Raw genomic sequence first — 26,611 nt, 5'->3', positions numbered from 1 at the left:
GGCCCCCTTCAGATACTGGAAGGCTGCTGTGACGTCTCCACGCAGCCTTCTCCAGGCTGAACAGCCCCAACTTCCTCAGCCTGTCTTCACATGGGGGGTGCTCCAGCTCCCTGATCATTCTCGTGGCCCTCCTCTGGACTTGTTCCAACAGATCCATGTCCTTTTTATGTTGAGGACACCAGAACTGCACACAATACTCCAAGTGAGGTCTCACGAGAGCAGAGCAAAGGGGCAAAATCACCTGCTTCGACCTGCTGGTCACACTCCATTTGATGCAGCCCAGGATTCGGTTGGCTTTCTGGGCTGCGAGCGCACACTGAAGCCGGCTCATGTTCATTTTCTCATCGACCAGCACCCCCAAGTCCTTCTCTGCAGGGCTGCTCTGAATCTCTTCTCTGCCCAGCCTGTAGCTGTGTCTGGGATTGCTCCGACCCAGGTGTAGGACCTTGCACTTGGCATGGTTAAACTTCATGAGGTTGGCATCAGCCCACCTCACAAGCGTGTCAAGGTCCCTCTGGATGGCATTCCTTCCCTCCAGCGTATCAACAGAACCACACAGCTTGGTGTCATCGGCAAACTTGCTGAGGGCGCACTCAATCCCACTGTCCATGTCAGCGACAAAGATGTTGAACAAGACCGGTCCCAACACTGATCCCTAAGGGACACCACTCCAATCCAAGTTAAGCTGTAGTGACCTGCCTCCGGAAACATTGCTCATTCTAACCATTATCAAGAAGTTAGTGATTTAAAGGAGTAAGTTAAATTTGCACTCAAGTGCTTCTCTGAAACTGCTAGCATAAAAAGAAAATTTACACAATCTGCATGCTATTCCTAGTCATTCCTACATGGGAATGTAGTACTAGTAGTAACACTACAGCTATACATAGAGATCACTAAGACTGGGTTTGGACAGCTGGGCTATTCAATGGCTGTCACAGTGAAACCTATAAATCAGTGAGATGGAGTTTTGTGTAGAATTCGGTAAACATTATTCCACTCCTCTGAAAGAGAAAAATACTCTGCCTCAAGCAACAAAAGTGAAAGCCCAAGTTTTAGAGTACTCACTAATTTCCTTTTAATTTCTGATGTTTCATCTGCATTTTTATTTGCTTATTAAGCATTGCCCATAGCTTCCCTCACTTTCACTGCACTGCAAGATGCACCTTCACTTGTGCAAGCTACACAAGTTAGTGAACTTAATTCATTAAAATAAAGCAAATTGCATCAGTCATTGTGGCATTTGTTCTCCTGACTCATTACTGCTGTGGCCTGAGTTTGGGTAGACTGAGTTAAATAATTCTTTAATGTGGCTTTAAAAAAAAAAAAAAAAAAGAAAAACAACAACAAAAAAACCCAAACAAAACAAATACAAAACCCCTCAAACACAGCCCCTCCCCCCCAAAAAAACCCCAAACAACCATAAATCGCTTCTGAAGAGGCTTGTGATAATAATACAAAACTTGTGATGCTTTCACTTAGAACTCTTAACTTTCAAATACCAGAAAAACAAGTTCTCCAGCTGTAAAACACAGATTAAATTTAAAGAGACAGGAGGAAAAAAAAATTAAAAAAGGCATAAAAATACTCCATGGGTAGCTGAGTAAGCAAAGAATGTACATGTGCGAGTTTCTCCAGGAAGAGCAAGTACCTACTCACAGTGATTCAGGTGAGCCTGGTAATGTGTACAGTTCCACCGCCATTTGTTCAAGGCCAGAAACACTCTAGGCCTGTGTTCTTTGATTTCTCTGGGGTTCAGTATGATAAGCAGAAGTCTTTTTCTTAAAAATAAGTAGAGATTTCCATGTACCTGGGTACAAAGGCAACTTCAAAGGAGTAAATGGATACAGCAGTTTCTGGGCAAGCTTGCGAATACCAGCAACACCACAGTCACAAAAACATCAGATCCAACTGCAACATATTTAATTTAAAAATATGTGCTTAGATATTGCTTCATTTTTCCACTGTAAAATAAAAACATGGTACTACTCAAACATGTGTAACGTGGTACAGATAAGGCATAGAGTTCCACTTCTTGTGTCATCTTATTGCAATGGCCTGCTGCTGTATAAACCCCTTGCATGTTTTTAGGAAAAAAGACTAATGCAACAGAACCTCAGAGAATTTCAAGGTCTGTGGATAGATCTACCACTTTCAGTTTTCTTTCTCCCCCATAATAAATAACCATAAACCTACATTCCTTTTACATGTATTTTTCCCACAGTTGGAATCATATCCCTAATTTAAGGTTTCTAACAGTGAATAAGGAAGAAACTCCACTACTTGCTATCAATCTTTTATGAATGGTGCTTCTTATTATATAAAGCTTTCTTGAGAGTTGTTTAAATTGAACTGCAATCTTTTTGCAACTTCAAGAAGCATTCTGTCATGCGAGTCACCGAATACTGCACCCTGTTCTCACATAGACAGCTCTGATGAACACTATGTTATCATTTATATCTTGGTTGAAATAACTGTTTACTTACACAAGTTACTTTGAAAAATTCAATCTTTCCCTAATTTTTATTATCCTCAGTTCACATGCCAAGTTAACCTGAATTCCTTTTAACAAATAGCTTACACTTTGAAGACCAGCAGCATCATACTTTTCTGGACTTTTGCCATCTATACACTCAATGTCAAGTATGCTCTCTGAGCACTGGCATAGAACACAGATTATTTCCCCCCACAACAACAGCTGACAAAAATATTTGAACACAATCTTCCAGAATCAGCAGTGGAATCCTCTTCTCATGGAAGTGAGATAGAAGCGTAAGGCGATTCCTATCTAGCACAGATAAACTCTCCGTTACCCCAGCACACACTTTGATGAACAAACTGTGTTACAACACAAGCTAAGTCCTCAGACCCGGGCCTTTCACTCTGAAAGCCAGAGGGACTGAACAAATCAGATTTCCTCCACTGGTCTACAGAGGTATTCCCTGCTAGCCCTGAGACTTCCAGCACTGGCTCTTTGCTTCACTGCAAATAAACAACTTCATATTAGGATCACCACCATATCACAGTATCTTCGTTCGCGAAGTCAAGCCATGATGATATCACAGTATCACAGTAGGTTAGAGATTGGAAGGGACCTCAAAAGATCATCTAGTCCAATCCCCCTGCCGGAGCAGGAACACCTAGATAAGGTTACACAGGAACGTGTCCAGGTGGGTTTTGAATGTCTCCAAAGAAGGAGATTCCACAACCTCCCTGGGCAGCCTGTTCCAGTGTTCCGTCACCCTCACTGAGAAGAAGTTTCTTCTCAGGTTTAAGTGGAACCTCTTGTGCTCCAATTTGTACCCATTACCCCTTGTCCTTTCATTGTTTGCCACTGAGAAGAGCCTGGCTCCATCCTCGTGACACTCCCCCTTTATATATTTATATACACTAATAAGGTCACCCCTCAATCTCCTCTTCTCCAAACTATAGAGACCCAGCTCCCTCAGTCTTTCCTCATAAGGGAGATGCTCCACTCCCTTAATCATCTTAGTTGCCCTGCGCTGGACTCTCTCCAGCAGGTCCCTGTCCTTTTTAAACTGAGGGGCCCAGAACTGGACACAATATTCCAGATGAGGTCTCACCAGGGCAGAGTAGAGGGGAAGGAGGACCTCTCTCGACCTACTAACCACCCCCCTTCTAATACACCCCAGGATGCCATTGGCCTTCTTGGCCACAAGGGCACAGTGTCGGCTCATGGTCACCCTGTCGTCCACCAGGACCCCCAGGTCCCTCTCCCCTACACTGCTCTCTAACAGGTCGTTCCCCAGCCTATACTGGAACCTGGGGTTGTTCCTGCCCAGATGCAGGACTCTACACTTTCCCTTGTTATATTTCATCAAGTTATTCCCCGCCCAGCTCTCCAGCCTGTCCAGGTCCCTCTGGATGGCAGCACAGCCTTCTGGCGTGTCGGCCACCCCTCCCAGCTTAGTGTCATCAGCAAACTTGCTGATAGTACACTCAATTCCCTCATCTAAATCGTTGATGAATATATTAAATAATACTGGTCCCAGTACCGACCCTTGAGGCACTCCACTAGATACAGGCCTCCAACTAGACTCCGCCCCATAGACTACAACTCTCTGGCTTCTCTCCTTCAGCCAGTTCACAGTCCACCTCACTACCCGATCATCCAGACCACACTTCCTCAATTTAGCCGCAAGGATGCTGTGGGAGACCGTGTCAAACGCTTTGCTGAAGTCGAGGTAGACCACATCCACCGCTCTACCATCATCCATCCACCATGTTATTTCCTCATAAAAGGCTACAAGATTGGTCCCATTGGATATAGAGTGGTGAGGCACCAGAACAGGTTGCCCAGAGAAGCTGTGGATACTCCATTGCTGCCATTGTTCAAGGCCAGGCTGGATGAGATGTTGAGCAACCTGGTCTAGTGGAAGGTGTCCCGGCCTATGGCAGGAGGTTGGAACTAGGTGACCTTTTTGGTTTCTTCCAACCCAAACCATTCTATGATTCTATAATCTCTTTGTCTTTATTATAAATAAGCTATTGCATGCTACCCAGTACCTACCATTATTAACAGCAAAATTTTGCAAAGGAGGCAGCTTTGTAGCAGCTTCCTGAACAAAAACACCTACAATTTCCCTCTGCAGCCCTAGTTGCTACAAGCTGTGTAACAAATATAGGGTTGGTTTGTTTGGGCTTTTTTAAAGAACCTATGTCCCAGATACTTTGAGAGTTGTTTTTAAATAAACATCCGGGGGTGGGGAGAAGGAGGGAATGAAAAAAATAAAAATCAATCACAGGTACTTTTGGACACTTCTGGACTTGTCTAGCAGAAAGAAAGAGGAAACGTAGAGAAACATTAGCAGAGCTCACTGGAAGGTGCAGGATGACAAACCACATTGTTCAGGTTCTCAGCCCTGCCCCTTTACACAACCAACACTGTAATGGGAATTGGTACCTTTTCTTCCTTCCACCCACTCTTTCCCCTAACTTTGCCTCAAATGCAGATGGGCAAGATAAAGCTACCAACTGTCGTGAAAACCTCCAGTACTTGATTGTGGCGAGACAGTTCACCAGCCTTTAATAGCTGCTCACTGTTCTCCACAAAACAAAGTGCAGGACAGCCTCCTGACTAGCATCGAGAGGCGCCATTGGGAGAACCACCATCCCAGGCAGTTATGCTGGTTTAAAGCTGGTGAAAGCCAGAGACCAAGCTGTCATTCTGAATCCTGCCTGAGGCACAGACTCCACAGTGTGGGATAAGATTACACTTCCACACCCCATGCAGTACCTGTTTTGTAGGTATACAGTTTCAGTTTCCAGGACTATCAGTTTAATGCCCTTGCAGATGCCAAAATTCCCTTTTCTTTCAGGTATCTTAAGTTTGTATTTGGGTATAGACACATGGCAACAAAATAACAACCAAATTAAAAGTTAGTCAAACTGAATTTAACAAGGAATATATATTTTCCTAATACATGCACAACACTGAGACTAAGCACATAAACAGTCATGTTAGATGAGGGAGCTTTCTCTCTTACTTCTGAAAGCATTACACAAAAACATAACCACCCATGGAACAGCAGCAAAATATGCTGGTAATTACAGACATCACTGCCATGCACAAAAGGAGTGGAAAAAACCCTTCAAGAAAACAAAGATTCAGTCTTACTTTCAGAGACCTAAAGCATGTGTGCCTAGCTTTGTATTCACAGCAGTACCACTTAGACTAGAGGTATGCTCCCTATCACTTAAATAAGCACGCAGGTGAAGGATTCCACTAGTAGGTTAGTTGAGACTTTTTTCACTAGTTTGCCATAAATCTCATAAGGCAACCACTTCAATTATTATTCAATTTCATAATCCAGAAACATAAGCATTACTTTTCTATGCTGTATAACTTTAGAAACAGCATTATTAACATCTGAGAAGGCATTTGCCCCCCAGGAGGAAGAGGAGAGGAGGCACCACTTAATATCATATAATTAAGAGTTATCAAGACTACATCCAAGGTGCACAAAGTCAACAGGGCAGACAAGGGAAATACTAAGGTGAATGAAATTGCTTGTGCCTGAATTCAAGGAACAGCTGAGGCCAAAGTTCACACAAAGAGGATGGGTACCTTTAAGTAAACACTGATCTACCTGGACATGTCTTTGTGATTTACATAAAGAACCACATTCACACACTATCTTCAGTCACAGAGAATACTGTGTTTACAGCACAAGCTCTAAGGGAACACTGAAGCTGTTAAGTGTGTGGTTCTGTGCCTGTTTTGTCTGGTCTCTCTGGGGATATAGTTGCAGAACTGCTAGAACTCTGGTGACTAAAACCAAAAACAATTCAAGTACAAAATAAGCTTCTGTAAACTCATACAAATTGTATTTGAAGAGTGTGCTATGTAGCACAATTCTTGTATGTTATAATGGAAGAGAAGAGAGGCTGTTAATACAAGTAAAAAAAGGCAATTCCGAGTAATTATTATTTACACTGTTGTACTATGCAACAGCTGGACCTCAAGACCCTGCAATAGTGGGTGCTACACAGACACGTAACAAAAATGCAGGCCTTGTCCCAAAGACAGGAGGAGGAAAGGAAATGAAAATATTTGGTGAAAAAGGAGTGAATACAATTCACATCAAAGGACAGGAAGTATCAGGAGCATGTGGATATGAAGATCACCGCAGGCTTTCTAATAACTCCAGATAAAAAACCACTTTCATTACTTGTTTACACTGGAGGAACAAACTCCTTGCCTACTAGACTTCAGATTATAGCACAAAGACAAGAAAAAAAATGGCTGATATCAAAATCAATTTACAGAAAATCTCACAATGATAGCCACTTTATGATCCACATAAATGTTTCCCAGATAACAAAAACAACTCTCATACAAACAATAATCAAGACTCAGTATTCTGAGAAAACCTGAACTAACAAAATGGTGATTATCTTAAAACTTCTGATGATATTAAAATATCCTTAATGGAGGAACAAGCTGTCTTATTACTTTGGAGTATTAGATCCATTAAAGACCTCTTGGATTTTGAACTGTTCTGCTGTACAAAGACAAGGTCCAACACGATTATAGAAATGGCAAATGAAGAAGACACACAGTCCACCTCGCATAAAGATAACACTGACTTAGTGTGTGCTTGGGGAGTGAAAGGGAAACCATCTCAGCACGCGCTAGCTGACCAAACAGGCCAGGTAAAGAACTGAGATAAACACTGTAAAGTAGCAACAGAACAGACTCTAAGGACTTAAGGAAGCCTCACATGGGTTGATCCACACATCTTGTGTTTCGGCTCAGAGCTGCAGCACTGAAGTGACCTTGTTTGGTACCATGAAGGGAAGGGGAGAACACCATCCTGAATACATGCATTCTCCATGACCGGGCATTCCAGCTCTAGCCCATCTAGCCACTGATAACACATTCAAATGCACAGAAGGGTAAATAGCTACATGTATCAGTGTGCAAATGATGTTCTATAGACAGTATGAGCCATTTTAAGTCTTCAGTAAAAGAAAAACAAATGGGTATACTTCCACAATACTTTGTACAGACTCCTACATTATTTCTTACTAGGAGCATTCAAGGTAAACCACCAAATTTTTACCTTATTAAAACTACATGCACCTGTTAGTTTGCTGTCTGTGCTTCTGAACATATTTGTCTATTTACATTTCACAGCAACAAGAGGAAAAAAAGAACAGAAACTAGATTCTCAGTTACAAGACTTGCAAAAGATAACCACATCTGTAAAACCACTGCAAGTAGAAAACACTAAGTCAACAAGAAGTTCTACCCTCTGAAACTATCAGTGCCACTGAACAAAACCAGGAAAATTGGTGATTCTTAGCTCTGTGGACTGTTGACTCCAGAAGCCATCCAGTAGCTGTTAAAGGAAAGCAATAGGCTTCTTAAAACATTAAAAAAACTCAGTAACCTCACACTAGAGTTTATATCTCCATTTTATATGGGCAGTTTCAAATACAAAGAAGAGCAGGCAACTATGTACACAAGACCCAAACACATTAGGAACATTAACAATGACCAGCAATATGTATTTTGTCATGTCACTAAATCTGTCAGGTTCTTTACGATACTGAGGAAAACAAAGTACAAGCTGCACACTCAAAAAAAAACCCAAAAGAAATCCGAGTTCTGAATTTGTTTGTAAAAGCTGCCAAGCCATCCTTTTCCTTTAAGAAAAATAACCAGTTAGCTGTAAATGATTCAGCTCTAATAAATATACATACTATACATTTGCTATTTAAATGTTTGCTAGCCTCTCCTATTACATGCTAGAATGGTAACATCTGAAATTTGAAACACTGTCTGGAGGCTACAAAGTAACATTTGTTTTGTAAACAAACAAACAAAAATCTGTTACCATTTTACCCCCATCCTGCATAAGACCAAAAAAGGAGTGTTCATATAAATGGAATTACTTGATCACTAAGAAAATAAAAAGTCTAACAATCACACTTAAAATTCCAGTCATAACTGTAAGGTGAAGGATCTCTGCCAGACCCACAGAATTTAAACCCTAGGATCCATGTGGGAAACATTAATTACATGATATAAGATAGGCGGGGGCTACCTAATCTTAACATACCTCTGTTATAAACCAATGGCTATCAGCATGCCTCTACCATTACCATTCATCCAAGTTAAACACCATAAATATTTTTCTTTAGCAGTTAAAATACATTGGGTTTGGGGTTTTCTGTGTTTATGTGTGTTTTGTTGTTTGGTGTCCCCACTCCCCTCAGACATATAAAAGTCATATTTGAACAATGTGTATTTTTCTATACTCTGCCAAAAGGCACACTGCCTTGCATGCACATGAGTGGAAGTATAGCTGATGTTACATTGTCTTTGGCAAAACTGCCTTCTATAACAGGCAGCTTTCTCTCTTCCTCAAGCCTACAATCACCTGTCTTTTTAAACAGGTATTTATTCAAACTGTGTGCAGAAATGAAAGAAAACACAGAGATTCACTAATATATTTCTGATACAGGACCTTTGTCCCTAGCAGAAAAAATGGGGTTAATAACTAAAAAAGTATATTTTTCTTCCTATCTGAAGCAGATGATTGCATAACAAACCAGGGGATTTAAATAGAGGCATCTCTCGTGCACAGTGCATTTGTGGGTGACAATATGCATTGTCAAACTGCACTAGTCACATACAGAGTCTCTAAAGCACACAGAAGAGCTAATAAAAACAGAAACTGTGCCTGCTGTCCAGCGTTATTTCACACACAGCCCCAGTCACGCTGCAGAATCACAACATACCTTTCAGTCTTTTGGAATTCTCATTCTTTTGCTGCTCATCCTCTTCGTTAATGGTGAATAAACCCAGAGGATTTGTCCTGGCACTTTTCTTCAGTCTCTCTTGTCGTAGGGCAGTAGCTGAACCAGACATGTTGCTGTTGCCTCTTGCTTATTAAGAAAAAAAAGTAAGAAACTCCAGCCCTTACTCAGCCGCTAGCTGCAACACTGCCTGCTCATTTGAGTACTTGTAATAGATCCCCTATGAATAAGCAGTATGCAAACAGATGATAAATACCAACATCCAGTCGGCAGCAAAAGGTTTGCAAGTCTTTCCCCACCTTCAAGAAAAGCCCTAATTAAAGGCACTTTAGTTTGGATGCTGCTCGTCACTGTCTTAACCTGTTAAATCAGATCCCAGCCCACAGCTCTGGGTTCTTTTCTGCAGCACCTTCTTCCTGCAAGCCTCTTCCAGCTACAGCAGACTAAAATATTCAGCACGCCACACAAGAGGAGAAAATATGATACGCTGCTGTTAACAGTTGCCCTGACAACACCGACACATCCTAATCAAAGAGGGTCTATGAGTGTTGTCTCCTCAGCTGCAGCAAGCTGGCCCTGGGAACGCCAGCTCCTGCACGATTGCAGAGAGCTGGAAGCACCTCGGCAGCAGGAGCTGCTCCTTCCTCCTCACAAGGCAGCAGGAGGATGGAACTGTGCTTGCACAAGCAGATGAGCACTGAGTGAAAAGAAGCCTGGAAGGCTCCAGGCATGAACCTGCGTTTTGCCAGCTGCTCTGTTTATTCATGTTTAGAAATATTAGCCTACACTAAAACTAAAACAATGAGGATGAGTTGTCATCTTCTATATACACATGTATTGGGTGTTTCCCTCCACTTAGCTCAATCACCTTCTTATGCAGTGCATACCTTCTGCATTAGGAATGCATACGCCCACAATTACAGGCAGGTGTTGGAACATTCTTTTCCATGTGTGAAAACTCAACAATCAGGATTTCTAGCTTGTACAGACAACAAAAGGACTTTTAGAGTGAATATTCTGTACCACACTATTAGTTTTACAGCACCAAACATTAACATTCACTTTGCAAAACGAACAAAATGCAAACAGCCTGGGTGGTTTTAATTAGTTGGATTTCATTCATATGCTGGATTCTGGATTTTCTTTAAACCGCTTACAACACAGCAGCTGCTTACAGTTTTGAAATCTGTAAGTTCCATCCTTCATGGCTCCAAATGCCACTATGCAGCATGCTGGATGTTTTACCTGTGAGACCTTAAACTTCATCCACTTCCACCTGTCTAATTCAATGTGTGCTCGCCATTTAAAATGCTACTGAAGAAAAACTGCAAGCTAAAACATTCCCATAATGTTAAAACCCCAAGATTTTCCACCATTATATTTTTCAAGCCAATCTTGATGTAACCTGATCAGCCACCACAAGATGGCACATGCATTAGCAGGCAAGTCTGCAGGTGCCTCATTGAAAATACAAGATTATACAGATGTGTATTATCACCTCAACAGCATGGGTAACAATACTGAAGAAGGGTCAGAGTTAAAACAGCCAACATGCTATGTATCACAGCGCCCTGGGATGCTCTTTACAAAGGAGTCCTGGATCATGCTCAGCTGGCAGGATAGCTCTGTTGTTACATACCTCAGGCTCATCAGCCAGGAACCCAGTGGATGGAGAAGAGCAAAGCACCACCTGAAGGCTCAGCGGACTATTTTTTCTTCTTCTTCAGCATGGGCACAAAACACCCAACCAAAGCAGAAGTATTCTGCATGAGGCCACCAGTTCTGAACCAAGCTCACAGTCCACCTCCAGTACGTATTTCCTCGTGGCTACTTCCTGCCACTTGGTTACACCTTAGACTCTGGGTGTATGTGGAAGCTATACACAATGACGTTTGTTTATAGTTAGAGGCACTTTGTACTAAAGGGCATAGATTGTAAACATAAAAGAGTAAAAGGGAAAAGAAAAAAGAAGCTCCAATACAAGCCCTTCTTCATCTCAGTAATTTGCATTCTGGGATTTACAGAGGCTACTGCTTTGATCTGTAAGAGAAACAGCACTATGGGATAACAAATACTACACAACAATACACACATAGCCACAAATAGAGGACAGTAGTTGGTACCATTACTACTTTTCATGAATGCCCAACACTGTTGCCAAAAGAGCAAAGGTAACAGAAAGCAACACTTATGTGGCAGTTTAGTTAAATATTACTCTGCACCTTTTCACTGTTTTAAGTCATTAAGAAAGGATTCCTGCCCTTTAAAACATTATGTTCAATCAATCGAACATTTTTATTGCTGAATTACTTCAGCAGGCATTTTAAATCATATAACAAGTGTCTACCAAAAATACACCTGACTGGAGTGGCTTCTGAAGAGGCTTTCATACTTAAAGTATGACAACTTTTTCAGTGTCTCCATTATCTTTATTATTTGAGGAGTCATGGAGAACACCTACAAGACTGAGAATGCTTTCCTTGGCCCTTGCAGGATCCCCAGAACAGTGACCTGTTCTGAGTACAATATATGACTGAGTTTGATGCTCCAGAGGCTGGTGGAGATGAATTTTGGTTATGACACACAGCCAACAAGGCGTTGGTGCACATTTCTTTCTGCTTCCTAATGCAGAGGTGAATTCTGACAGAGGAAAAGGATCAACAGCACATTTGGCTTACGCAGCCTGATTTTAATTCAAGATCTCTGTGGTTAAAAACTGTGCCAGCCCACGTGTCCAAATGCCTAACAGAACGGCACCCTAGCCACCTGCAACCTATTACAAGTAAAAAACATCTATTACACTGGAAGATACCACAGAACTTTAGGTACTTCAGTTTAAAAAAAAAAGCCCACAAAAAACCAAACAAACAAACAAAATCCAAAACCAAAACAGACCCCAAGAATCAACTTCCTAATTAACACTATTAAATATGCATAAAATGTACCAATCCTGCATACAGCCAGAGAGTACTGATAAATACCATCCTCTATCCATCCGTTTAGGGAAGAAGAAGAAATTCCTGAGGTATCCCTAGCAGGAAAGTTTTGCTTATTTCAGCCTTGCCTCAGCTATGCAGGAGCTTCTATATGAAAACTGGAATGAAAGCAATATTCCCTTGAGGGAATACTTGAGGAACATGGTGGATATTTTTAGTGGCAAGGCTGCTAAATTCTTTAAAAAAAATAAAAGAGATTTGCTTACACAGCCCCTATTAGTGATTTCCCACACCCAATCCTGCCCCTCCGCCCCCAAACCATGACTCGTACTGAGTACCAATACAATCACAGTTCAGCTCTTACTCATGGGGTCAGACTCTCTTAAGACATGAGGGCAACTCTATCTCGAGGGCACTGGGTAATTTGGGGGTTTTCCTTTTTACAGCAATTTAAAACTCATTATCAGTTAAACAACTACACTTAAACACACCCACTTTCACCCACAGGATTCTACAGGTGTAATTACCTGCACAATCTGATATGCAACAATCTTAATCAGCAGTTCAAACAGACTATCAGGATAATTATATTGTGATCTGGGAAATGTAAATATTTATAACAACATCCTAACTGATGTTTCTGCTTTAACATCAGGTATTAAGTCTTGATACCTCTACCTAAGAAATTAAAAGCAAGTTGAAGCCAGTCACCAGAACAGCCACCTACATAGTCTGCTGTGGGTAATCTGATAATTTTCAGTATCTGAACTCTAGATTTGCTATCTTCTTTCATTCACAGGATTGTTTCAGTCCCTGTAAACTATCCAAACACTATGTGAAGCTCATTACTGTGATTTAGCATATAATGAGTTGCACACGATAAGCTCATGTTCTACAGCAACTGCCTTGCAAAGCACTCTGCCAGTCTGAGCTTACTGAACTGAACCTTTTTGCTCTTTCACAGGGAGGAGTGAAGACAAAAGGCAGTATTCAACACAAGTTAGCTAACTAACAGAAAACTATCTTGTCTTTGCAAGGCTTTATGTCTTTCACAAGAGTTGGCAGGCTGTACTAACTAGGACTGTATGTTTTCAAGAAAAAGAAAACAGAAAACAAACACTTGATAAAAGATGGCTTCCAACTGATATTATATCACTGGGCATGTAAGGTTATATTACAGAAAATCAAGCCAACTGAACACAAGCTCATATATTACAGTAAGAAGGACAAAAGAAATTTATAGACAAATCGTCTATGAAAATCCCTTCAAACACAAGCACTCATAAGACATTGCTGAATCACAGTATACAGATTTTTTCCCTCCCACTCCATGAGACACCTCTATGTTTATCAAGGAATTGATAGGAATTTCATGGTCTTCTCTTGCTATTTCGTTTGCATAAGAGCAGTTAAAATGCTGTTTTAAAACAATACCATACCCAAAGCGCAAGCAACCAAGAAGTCAGAGTTTGACAGGACAGCCAACCCTTCCCCCTCTCCCCTCCTGAAAAAAAAAAAACCCAAATAAACAAAATCCCTCAAAACAACAACAACAAAAAACAACCCACACCCCCAAAAGGCAAGAAAAACCCAACCTCAACAATTTGAGGCCTCACAAGCTGTCAATCATAGCACACAAAAATCTACTGTCTGCCATTATTGTGAAACCCAGCTAAGCCCATCCATTGGAGAGATTGCTCCAGCCTTCAATGTTCCCCTCCTCCCTGCTGCCAGCCAGAGCGACTTAAAAATAACAAAGTTCAAGGCACAAATGCATCAAGCCAGCTTCAGCAGTCAGAGCAGCCTGTTCACCACTGCTTGCTCTTCTGACACTGAAGCACTCCAAAGCCTGAGGTAAGTTATAATCTCCAGCCTCAGTTTCTCCAGTTGTAAGATGAAACAATACCTTCAGAAGAATTTTTCTGAAAGAACTAATTGATTCTTATAAGATACTTTTCTATTTTTAAATAGTTCGCATGACCTTACTGTTAGAAGAGCTACCCAGCAACTACTCAACTACTGAAACAATACAGAAAAGTTCAGACTTTTCTGAAAGCTGAATAGAGAAGTCAGAAATGATGCTTCAGTGTTTTCAGAGCATTATTCACAATCCTGTTCTTGAGTTTTATCAAAACCTGCTAACAGCTGAAGACCATTTTCTTGTAGGGTGTAAAATCAAAACAAAGACAAAAAAGCAACCATAAAAAAATAATCATAAACTTGAGACAGGTCTGGGTCACAGAATTTGTAAAGCAAAATAAACACTGTTTTACTTCTGTTCTTGGATGTTGATTTAAGGCTTCCCCTCAACTTAAATGCATTTTATATCACAAATTAGATCAAGTCAATATATTAATGTATAATCCTTTAAGAGTGACAATATTTAATTATTATTTCTAATTTTGTTAGTACTTAGATGTTCAGGAAAAAGGGAGGTATCTGTCTTATATAGTAACATCAGGAAAGAATGTGGCATTTTGCATTTATAGACATGTTTTCCTAGCATGAAAAAGTAAGGCTCCAGATGTTTTTCTTGGGAAGAAAGATGTGGAAAATCAAGGTATAGTTAAAAGATTCCGTCTCATTCTGCAAAAACAGTACACCAAAAACTTTCAGTGTACTCACCCATCAAAATACACAATCATATTTTGCATGAGCATAGAATCATAGAATAGTTAGGGTTTGAAAGGACCTTAAGATCATCAAGTTCCAGCATCCCCGCCATGGGCAGGAGAACCTCACACTAAACCATGTCACCCAAGGCTCTGTCCAACCTGGCCTTGAACACCACCAGGGATGGAGCATTCACAACCTCCTTGGGCAACCCATTCCAGGGCCTCACCACCCTAACAGGAAAGAATTTCCTCCTTATATCCTATCTAAACTTCCCCTGTTTAAGTTTTAACCCATTACCCCTTGTCCTATCACTACAGTCCCTAGTGAAGAATCCCTCTCCAGCATCCTTGTAGGCCCCCTTCAGATACTGGAAGGCTGCTATGAGGTCTCCATGCAGCCTTCTCTTCTGTCTTCATACAGGATCAATCATCTATGTCAAAAGGTTTTTTAAGAAAGTCATTTTAAAATACATAATATGGGCAGTGTTGGATCATTGAATAACTTGAGATGAAAGGGACCCATAAGTCCAACTCCTTGCATGACAATGTTGGAATACATGGACACTAAACTCCAAGCTCAATCTCTCCCTAATTTCCTTCAAGAGACTCATCTCTTTGCTTTCCTTTCTGCTTCAGTAGGTTTTAAATCAGGCCAAAAGAATGGAGAAAGTAGAGGCTTTTCTTTTTTATTTGATTCATGTGAGAAACAGCTATTTACTCAGCATCAAATGACTACAAACTTTCTTTTCAATGCCATTTAAATCTAGGACAGAACAAAATAGCCTTAAGAAGACAGACAGGATTCTACCCATTCTGTTAAAAAAAAAAAAAAGAGAAGAAAAGAAAAGGTTGGAAATTGCAAAAATAGCCACTGTGAAAAAAAATACTTGCTTCCATCAAGCCAACCACTATGTCAGACATAACACACACCTGATTTTTTCTACTGCTGCTCTTCCTTCTACCTCTTATTGTCAAAAAATGACAGAATAACCTTGTCTTTACAGAGTTCTAAGTCTCTCTTCAAAGATATCTCTAAGGCCTTGCTTTTATATACAAGATAATAAAGGACTAGCAGATTATTTTTACAGCAGTACATTCATTTTCTTAACAACTTTAATATTTAGCGTAAACATTATTTGCATTGATTTCTTCTTTCCACCTTCTTGGAAGGAAAAAAGACCTTTTGCATTAACCAGTAAGTGCATATAAAATGCTAGTGAATAAGAAGTGAAACCTTCATCTTTCTGGTTAATGAGAATCCTGCTGTCAGGAGTATAGATGCACTCTGAATAGCTTTAAATAAGCAATGAGTCGACTCCCTTCTAAAAGTCAAGGCCTTAAAATCGCAGTAGCTTCATGAACTTATTCTTCATTCATCCTCTGAATTAGGTGCTTCAGCTCAAAAACCAGCAGAATCATTCAGCCTAAGCAAGCACACATTTAAATATGTAATGGGGAAAAAGCGGGGAGCAGCAGTGAACTATTAAGATTCTCCAGAAAGGCAGGATCAGCTCTTTTCACCTTTCTCTCCAAGTCTGAACATATATGTCTTTATCCTAGTCTCGCATTTCAGTATCTCCCTTTCCAATAAATTGAATTCAGAATTATTATCCATCTCTGCCTAAGAGATGGTTAATTTTAAATAAGCAAGGTCTGGAAACAAGCAGCAGACACCAGGTCTTCATTTTAATAGTAACTGTCCTGACTACTTTGGCTTTTTTTTAGCTTACCCATCTGTTTATGGGACCATCATACATGTTGCAAAGACTGTGCACATTCTATACTACTTTTATCAAAACAGCAAGACAATGTATTCCTCAGCTGTAGGTGCTAAAAGCAGCCATGGCAATCCTCTCACATGATGTGGGAGACTTGCTCCTTCAGTCCTCACTTCATCCCTACCCATCACAGGTCTAGTGAATCATAGACAGGCAGCTGTGCCAGCAGCAGCGCTGTCTACAAGACCCTGAAGCAGGAGGCAGACCCACCAGGACACACACCTCCGCACACATGCTCCGGCACGGAAGGCTTTCTTGGAGGTGACCTCTTCCCAGTTTCAGCTCTCCCTCTTACATGCACAGTTCCACACTATTAAGAGCTCCTCAGAAGTGATTAGATTGAACGTGTTAAGTGTTTTCACTTCTGACAATTAAACCTGTGTCCATTTCCATGCATAGGAAAAATCAAAGAGACTGGGAGCTGTTCTGACTCAATCTCACTCATCAGAGCAAGAGATACATGAACATGGAGATGAAAGTTTCATCATTCACAAATACTTTGAACGTATACACACCAATAAAATAATCAAATACAAAATGTACATTAACAAGCCTTGTAACATTGCTTAATTGAATGGATTTGCATAGTATGACTAATTGTAAAAATTGCACAACATATCGCATGATGAATAAAAACATATTCGATCACTCTTAGGCAACGCCATTTATATGTAACAATGATATTGGATCAGGCCCCACAGTAAAGCATATTCTGTAACTTCAGCCCACAGTCAGTTAAATAAGGAAAGGTAGCAAGGAACCTCACAGGGCAGTAGGAAACAGGAATTCAGTAGAAAACAGAAATCATCAATGCTAATTACCCTACTAACTAACAGCCTGGGCAGCATTTCTACTGCTTGTATCTGTAAAAAAAAACAGCTTATTTTTCAAATATGTAGTTTGTACATATGTTAAGATTACCAAGCACTTGTAAAACACTCAAAATTAAGAGTGCTTATGTTTGTACTAAGCTTTTTGGTAGAAATGCGAATATACTTCAAAGAAAAAGCACTAAGCTTTGTCCTAAAAATGTGAATGTACTTGAAAGAAAAGGCAATATGCCAAGAACAAATTAAAATTGCCTCCACTGTTGTATTACTGATAGTAACAATGGAGATAATCCTGTGAACTATTTTGTGCTGTGTTCATCACCAGCGCTCTTCTGACACTTCACTTGCCAGCATGTTTCATAAAAGGTGACCAAGAAGTCTGGACTTTGGGATTCCATTAACTTTAAGGGAGTACACCTTAGGGTATCAGACACAGACATGAGAGATACTTGGAGACATCAGTACTTCATTTCTCCCCTCCATAGTCTAGTCTTACTAGTGACTATGTCTGGGGCATAAATCATGCCATCACTTGTATCTCTGAAGAATCTCAAAGTCAACAGGAGTCAGGGTTGCTAACTATCTCCTAGTATACATATCTTCAATAGTTTTCTCCAAAGACACAAAGGGTATAAATATACTTTCTACTTATTTTAATGAAAGCAAAGATTGCTTTTAATGAAAACAAACGTGCATGACTCCAGAATCAATACTAAGGAACAGCTGTAGAATTAAATCTGAACCAGTTTAACAAATGCACCATCTTCTCATAGTCTTTTTCGCCTGAAACAAGTGTAACATGTCTGTCCTGCCACAGTTCCTAGCAGTCCACTGCATTTGTTTAAATCACATATAGGAGATCGCCTTCCTGGAGGAAAGGCAGGTGTGCAGTTACCACAATAAAATTAGCAGCATGCTGTGGCTTGCACTGTGGGTCTAGACTTAAGCACATTTTTTTAAGTGGAAAAGAAAATATGTTGTTACTAGATTATACAGTATTTACATAACTGAGGCAATTATTGCACTGATGATATTTAATTACCTTTAATACCACAAATAATATTCAGCTGTAAAGTATTAAACCTTGTTTATCTGTGATACTAATAAACCTGCCATCAATCAGAACCAACTCTGATTAGTGTAAACTTATGATTTTTACAGTTTGAAATAACACCTACAAAATAACATCCATTTCGAATATGAAGCCCAAGTAAAATAACAATGCATACTACTTGAGCTAGATGTTAGAAGCTCTCTTCCAGTAGGGGAAGTAGCCAGCTGCTTCAGCATCACTAAACACGCCTGGTATCTCATGAACTATGGATGTGGTTTGTAGCAGTGTTTGGGGTTTTGCTTGTTTTTGTTTGGTTTGTTGTTGTGATTTTGTTTTGGGGGGTGGTGATGGTTGGTTTTGTGTTTTTTCTTTTCTTGTGTTTTTATCTTTCCTTCCTCCCTGCCCCTTTTTTACACTAGTAGTTACGGGAGTAGGCAGGTGGAGAGAGCCTGACTTACAATACACAATATACACATCAAAAAGCTCTTTCCACAGTGTGTAGTCCTTATACAAACATTACTTGACCAGTGAAAGAATCCAAGAAACAGTACTTTAGCAGACTCCTAAAGCTGAGGGATGGCATCTGTAAGGATTTTAACCTTCTCATCCACACTTCTAAATTTAATTTAGTTGTAGCATTTTAATTCAACAAGCTACTGCTAAATCTGAGCCTATGCACCTACAGCAAGACCTACAGTACTGATTCAGGAAAACGTTAAAATTAACATAGGGCAAATTAAAGAATTGTAAAATCTGGCATAGAACTGCAAAGTGTGAATAGGTTTTAATCAGGGAGGGATGGCAACAGAACAATTACAGATCCTCTATTTATTAAAAGACAGGAAGCATTCACAACAGTGCTGACATTTAAATTATTATGGATGGAAATTAAGAGTGCTAGGAGACACTTCCAACACTTTTACCATCAGTAAGGATACGGTATCTCCATGTTGCTGCAAGCCCCCGTTACTCCGTGGCGCTCTGGTCTCTAGCCCCAAAGATCCGAGCAGAGAGCACCTCTCGAAGAATCAGCTAACCCTGGTCGTGCACCGCCCGGAGCGGGGAGACTCGTCTGGCTGCCCCTCCTGCTGCCGGCAGCCGCGCTGAGGGCGGCACCCGCAGGCGAGGGCGAGTCTCGCCGCCCCCGACAGGAGAACACAGACATCAGGGCCCTGTGACCGGCGGAGCCGCAGCTCCCCTCGGAGGGCATGGGAACGTGTGCCAAAAAACTTTAAATTCCCTCGAGGGAAGAAGCCGCCGGGAACCGGATGGCGTTTTAAGCTCCCACCTATTGTACGTACCCCTGTACCCTTGTGGTTCCCCACATGGTCTATCCGTTAAGCCAACAAACAAAAAACACATCAAAACTCCACAATAAGCTAAAATGCAATTTATTCTCGGATAGAGAAGTCACAAGGATATAGCAGCAACAGATGAAAAGTTGCCCCAGCTGTTAAAAAGAGACCACCTCAGTGTTCAGCTTTTAATAAAGCTGCCTGGCACTGAAACCACTGAAAGCAGTGACCTGCTTTCCTGCAGAAAGAACAGAATACTATTAAACTCACATAGAAAAGAGAATGCTAGCTAGAAGAGTATGCAAAACCATTCAAGATTTTTGGAATAACCCAAGCACCTAAGCAAGCCACCATCCACGCACGGAGCTGGCCGGGAGCATGCGTGAGAAGCTCCCTCACACAGAGGCACACCTATGTTTGTGGGTGGGTAGCCAGAAAATTAGGTGCCTTAGAAGCTTCTCTGCTCGATATTCCCCACAAGAGGGCTCCTCTCATTTCAGGAATCACTGAAAAGCTTGTTAGAGCTACAAGATGCTCAGGGAGCTATAATTAAAAAATTCCAACTGGTTAAGTTAGTGTACCCCCTTAGCACTGCACCCCTTTTGCTATGTGTGCATTTATGAACAACAGAGTAAAAAAACACCTCACCATAGTAATGAAACCACTCACTTGAAGACAGCTAGTTAAGTGCAGCAGACCACCTACCCAGCAACAGAGGGATTTACTCCTTGTAACATCTCTCTGCAAAGTCCATGGTGCTGTTACAGCTTTCCCCACCATCAGATTTGGAAGTTTGTATATCTAGCCACAGGAGGGAGGAAAAAAATACCAAACACACATCACAGCACACATACAGCTATTTAGCTGGTTTGTTTTGCCTTTCAAACAGGAACAATAAGTCAACCAGTAGGTGATTCCACCAAACCAGGATGAGAGGTCGACCTTCCTGAGGAGCTGGATCCAGACACCAGCATTTCACTTGCAAAGCAGACCACAGCTGAAACCATTCAGCCGGCTCTCCCTAGGCACACACACCTGACAGCTAACAGGCCAAACGGCCAAGGAGCAACTCCCTATCATGCTGAGAGGGTGTTCCTGTTTATGAACACCTGGAAAGCAGCTCCTGTGGTAAGTCAGAAGAACCTCAACAGACAACAAAGAGCTTCACAGTAGAAGTTTAACTCTGGCACTTCACACACGAGGAAGTTCTGAATGAACTTTGACAGCACAAAACAATTTAAACTCAAAATACTCAACAAGTCATGCAAGCAGATCCACCTCATGTCTACAAATAGGTCATAATGAGTAAAAGTTCAACTCAGTAACATAAGATGAAACCACAAACCAAACTCGGGATAAATCTAGGCAGGCAAGTGCTTTTAAAGCCATGCATATGTAAAATATGGATCACTTGGCACTTAGCCTCCAGTTTTGGTAAATTATGAAGAAAAGACTGATAATATGGATTTTAAAAAACTAAATCACATAAACAATGTAAGGTAGAGAATTTGAAAAGAGTTTTTAAACATGGCTTTAAAAATATATACTGACAGCCAGTTTTTCCCGTGGAAAGTGAAGTTAACATAGTTACAAACTCTGAAACACGCAGGATGACAGATGCACATCCTTTCCAAAGCTGAACTTTAGAGTGACAGCTGGGAGTGATTTGTAAACAGGCTTTCTAAGCAAAAGCACTGCATTTCTAACTTTATTCAAGACAGCATGTGGATGGGTCTGCCCAGTTGTTGCTTGTGACTGCATGCCCACGTTATACAAAATATGTATTAACAATATTATACTGTGGAAACAGTTAATAAACCAACAGCCATATGGCCTATTCATGTGTTGTTTTGATGAAAAAACTCACTCTGAGTCAGAGGTAACTTGGATGTGTGTTAAGAGAAGTGAGGGACTGGCAAAGGGCAAGTGGAATTGTACTGTGGAAGGAGGAAAAAGAGGAAAAAAGGGACCAAAAGCTGGAGTCAGACTTCACAGTCCAGCAAGCAGCACTCCCAGTGAACACGCCAGAAAGGCAACCCCTCCACTGCCTGCAAAAGCAAACAGCATCTGTGCCTACAACAGTGATACAGCACCCGATCTGCTTGCGTAAGCTAAACTCTCCTCCCCTCACCCTCCTTGCCCTTAGGACAAAATAAAAGCATCCGAAAACGCTCTTTCAACATACACCCTTCCTTAGAAGAGATGGAAGGACAACTCACTGCTTTCTTTATAGGAAATACGGGCTTGCAGAAGCCCGTCGCTTTGAAGGGGCAACCAAGCTGCCGGGCTCCCGCAGACCGGCCGGCCCTCCCGCGGGGCGCAGGCCACGGGCCTGGCTCAGAGAGGCGGCGCGGCTGCGGGGCACCTTAACTTCACCGAGACATCCCTTCTCCCACGCCAGGGGAGGGCCCACCTCGTCCCCGTTAGCTGGATGCTGTAATTATTCACCTTAACTGCGGGATTCCCGCTACCTCGAGTCCCTTTCGAAACACGCTGCGCAGCACACCCTGGACTCCCGCGCCCCAGCACCCCTGTGTTAGCCCCGCCGCAGTGTCGGCGCCCCTCAGCACACCGAGCGCTAAACGCCAAAGGTTTCAGAACAACAAGCGGTGTCCCCGGCACGACGGCGCGCACCCACTGCGGTAGCAGCCTCGCCGTTACGGCGGGGCTCGAGTAGGGAGCGCCGCCCCCGCCGGCACAGCACGGCTCGGCTAGAGCCCGGCCGCAGCGTCCGTGTGTGGGGCCGCCCCTGCCGCTGACCCCGGGCCGGGTCTGCGGGCGGTTCGCGGCGAGGGAGGGACACCGGGGAAAGAGGAAAACCGCTCGCAGCCCGGCACACGGCGGGCACGGCCAGCCGCGGGGCGCCCCCGCACCTGTTGCGGGAGAAGGAGGAGGCCGCCGCAGGGCCCCGCCGCGCTCCCTCGCCTCGCGGCCGAGTACACAGAGGCGCCCGCAGCCGCCGCTCTCCGCCACCCCCAACCACCCCAACCGCAGGCAATGCCTTACCTGCGGGGCGCCGGCTCCTGCCCGCGGCCTCCGCCATGTCTTCTCTGAGCCGAGCGCGGCTGCTCCGCCCCGCGGATCCGCGACCTCGGGCAGGTGAGAACGCCACGTCCCCGCTCCCCCGCTGGCGGCCGCAGGAGCAGGTGAAGGCGGGCCCGGCGCCCACGAACGGATTACGGCCGCCCCTCGCGGGTACGAGCCCCCGCCGCCCACAGCGCCTGTTACGAGGGTGAAGGGCGGCCCGCAAAGCTCTGGCCGAGCTGGCGCAGCCGTGCTTCTCCAGGTGTGTTTGCTGTTCGTCGGAGGGGCTCCCTCTGCACTGGCACAGCTCATAAGGTACAGTAGGTTTGGGGATGATTACCAGCTCGCCGCTGGTGTCTCAACGGTAGGTGGGAGGAGTGGTGGGCAACTCACAAGCTTCAGCGGTGCTGTGCATCATTTGGAAGAGAACTGTACTGCTGCAGTCTCGTTGTTGTGGCACGTGCTTTTAAACAGCCGGGTACGTATCCCAGGCTGCCTGCAGCGTCTGGATTCTAAGAAGTGGCCCTGTGAAAAGCGGTCCTTTCTGTGAAGTGTGACCTGAACTTGCCCTGTACTGCTTTCCAGAGCATAAGTGTTGCTCACAAAAGTGTTCCAGGCCTGGATTAAAGCATCATTCCATTTTGCATCTGCCTGCTGGTAGTACCAATCATCAGAACTATAGCTGAAGAGTGAAGGAGTTGATACACAGCTGCAGCATGCATTATGCATTCAACCAAGCAAATAGCGAGATGTAACTGTCTTGGCCCAGCACACCGGACAAAGCAAGCTTCTGTCGCTGCGCAGTACATCCTCCTTTCACAAGACAGCCAAGCTCAGGGAGTGAGACTTTCTAAGGGAAAGGAGGATAAATGTTTTGGTGCACCAGGAGCCATTTGTGCTCTAAAACAGAAAGAGCTGGGGCTTAGGTGATAAATGTGCTCTGTGGTTTGTAGGCAGGAATATGTATGTCTGGTACAAGAACAGGCTGGGCTCTACACTAAAGAGACTCCAAAATCAGAACTGCCTTGGCCAAGTTTTCACTTCTGCATTCTGCCTGGCTCTTTTAATGGAGGTGGAAAGGTGCCTCCCAGTTAGCCTGAGCCTTGGATTACTACAGCACTACTCAAGGCTCAAGAGGCTATCCATGCTCAAAGGGAATGGTATGCCCTATAGTCAAAAGGTTGCCTTCAGCAATATTTTGCACTAAAACATAATCTCAAATCCCTCGCTTGTAGCCCCTGTAAGTACCTACCAACATATTCGGGAAGCCAGACTGAGCAGATCCCAGGCTGAGTTGCTTGATGCATTCTGTCTCAAAACCTTTCTTCATGTTCTGTCAGAGGATATAAAAAGTAATGTGTCTGGCACAATGTATATGAAATGGCCTAAAGTGGAGAGATTACATAAGCTTTTGTGCATAGATTTAGTACAGAGATGGATAAACTGTGCTGTTCAGGGAACTGCATTCACACCAGTTCACGATCTTTCCAGTAATATATATGTGGCCCAGCCTAGGCATGGATCAGACTTGATATAGTCTTACCATGGAGCATATAGAACTGATTACTGAGCAGCTCTGCAGATCCCACCTTGCATCTGGAGAAGCCAGCAGCAAGCTACGAGAGTTAATTCTCAGCTGGTGCCAAGCTAGGTCTGATGGAGACATTAAATCGATTCCTCGATTACACTCCTTTCTCTTACAAATAGCTGGTATTACTGAGTCATAGAGAACAGGCTGCATGCTTTTAAAGAATCAACACACACATAAAACAGTGCAGTTACATTCTTCTCTATCCCTGCTGTATGAAATAAGAGGGTTTCAAGCTGTAGTCATGGACACATAAGGGATCATGTTTTACACAAAAATCAAATTAGAGGAGTTGATTGTCCAAGGGTCTTTTCCATGCGTGAGTTTTACAAGTCATCCTCCACTACTGGTCTTTCAAGTGCTGAAAAACTACCTTGAAAATGTAGTTTTCTGCTGTAATAGCAGTAGAAATTGTTAAAACGGTAGTTATGTTTCTCCTGAAGCATAGTTTACATTTTTGGAATGAGTTGAATCTAGCTGTGCCCAAACATCAGTGGAACCATCTTCAGGGTAAAATGTGACTAAATTTATTTAATCTGCTGTTTTTTGTTTAGCTTATTCTTTTTATATATAATTGGTGGGGTTTAGGCAGCAAAAATTACTACATGCATGTTAAAACAACATGTTTGTGCTTAGAAAAAATATTTAATTTTCTTTGAAAATACCTGCTAGACCAGAAAAATTCAGGGCATAAGCTCTTCACTGATTACCAAGGTTTATGAAGAAAGAAGGAAGTTCTTGTCCAGGCAAGTCTTACTCACAGTGGAAGTTTTTACAGCTGTCCCATAGGATCTGATGATACCCCATGCTAGAATGCTGGAAGGACAGGGAATATCCACCATCCTTTTTCATTATACGTGAGGAAAACATATTGCATAAACAAAAGCAGAAGAAAGCAACAGGCCACAATGACTGTTTAATGCATGGAGGCAGGACATTAATTTCTCAAGTTGAGTAGGTCACTCAGAGAATTTTGTTCAGCTGTGGATTGTGAGTTAAGACTGAACAGGAAAATATTCAATGCCGTGATCATCAAACTCCAAACTTTAACGTGTATCAGAAAGGTTCCCTTGATAATCAAATATGACTTTTTCCTCTTTTTTTTGTCTAGTATTTTCCAGTTCTACACCTTTATTATTTTAAAGTTAAAAAAAAAGAAAAAAGAAATAGTGAGTCTTAGGTTCTTTTTATTTTCAACTGTATATGTCAGAGATAGCTTTAGAACAAGCTAACATTACTGTGGTTCAGGTGTATACAACTGGTACAGTTCAGTAGTACATAAACAGCTCTGAAACAAATGCACCATAGAACTTAAATTACCAAAAATAAACAATATTAAACTATGTAGGGTAGTAGATAAAAACAATTACCATGAGATCTTGCACACTGAAAGAAAAATATCTAATTATAATTGAAAATATTAAGTTCTACTACACATTATAGAGATATATTACAAAGAAAGAGAAACTTGAGAAGTTGTTGTCACATTTTGGTTTTGTTCCAGTGATGTATAGTCACATGAAATCTTACATCAGTTTTTCATGAAATTAACATCTGGTTACTTTAACTACAATATTTCATGAGTTTATTATGGTGGGGTTTATTTATTTATTTTAGGTTTTGAAAAACTTGCGTGTAAAAACATTTGAAGTAAAATAATGTTGCTGGTTGTTTACAGATTCCTTATGGATTATAGGAGTAAAAGCAGTCAGGAAGCTGCAGTGTTTTTAACATTGGTAAACAAATACTGGATTAAAGTGCAACAGTCCTTCTGACAGCACACTTGCCCTGTGCTGAAAGGAAACCTTCTTCTTTCTGCAGAGAAGTGAAGAAAAATTTCAATGTCAGGCATGTTTTCCTCGAAAGTCTGTGATGGCCTTCCAGAGAGTGCATAGCATTCCTCCTCTGTAAAGGAAAATCATAAAGATGCTCAGGAACAAAGATATTCTCTAGCCTGGAAGCATTCCAGTTTAGCTGCCTTCTGATGTTCTTGCTCTGGTTTTGACCAATTATATTCAGAGGGAAGGCTGATCAAAGGTAAAATTCAACATGTAGTACTCAAATAGGGAACAGAGTCTTTTTTTTATTACAGTACTGGGCAATCTTTCCACTTGTCAGATGCCCACTTGCTGGAATTCAGACTTCTGGGCCAAAGGCCCTGCATAACCCACAGCAGACTTCTAACATGAAAGAATTTCAGCACTTG

At 42.1% G+C, this 26,611-nt stretch overlaps 2 protein-coding genes across 12 annotated transcripts in view; both read right to left on the bottom strand.

Annotated features, from left to right (window-relative positions):
* MAP7 (microtubule associated protein 7) overlaps positions 1 to 23,172 on the bottom strand; it is a 117,620-nt gene extending 94,448 nt beyond the window's left edge. For 4 of the 10 annotated variants that reach the window (XM_061378467.1, XM_061378472.1, XM_061378474.1 and 1 more), the window contains exon 1: positions 9,268 to 9,925. In XM_061378467.1, coding sequence (XP_061234451.1) covers positions 9,268 to 9,397 — 130 coding nt within the window. In that variant the 5' untranslated portion in view covers positions 9,398 to 9,925. Of the gene's footprint in view, positions 1 to 9,267; positions 9,927 to 22,799 lie in introns of those variants that run through there. The other 6 variants (XM_061378470.1, XM_061378471.1, XM_061378465.1 and 3 more) reach the window with 3 other exon arrangements.
* Positions 23,173 to 25,577: 2,405 nt separating this feature from the next.
* Positions 25,578 to 26,611, bottom strand: part of MAP3K5 (mitogen-activated protein kinase kinase kinase 5) — a 99,394-nt gene continuing 98,360 nt past the window's right edge. For both annotated transcript variants that reach the window (XM_061378464.1, XM_061378463.1), the window contains one exon: positions 25,578 to 26,310. In XM_061378464.1, coding sequence (XP_061234448.1) covers positions 26,250 to 26,310 — 61 coding nt within the window. In that variant the 3' untranslated portion in view covers positions 25,578 to 26,249. The remainder of the gene's footprint in view (positions 26,311 to 26,611) is intronic.

Source organism: Neopsephotus bourkii, unplaced genomic scaffold (genome assembly GCF_033783945.1).
Source record: "Neopsephotus bourkii isolate Nb327-2 ecotype Australia unplaced genomic scaffold, CSIRO-AGI_Nbou_v1 NB_1765, whole genome shotgun sequence".
Taxonomy (NCBI): domain Eukaryota; kingdom Metazoa; phylum Chordata; class Aves; order Psittaciformes; family Psittacidae; genus Neopsephotus; species Neopsephotus bourkii.
This window is presented reverse-complemented; position numbering and strand designations above follow the sequence as displayed.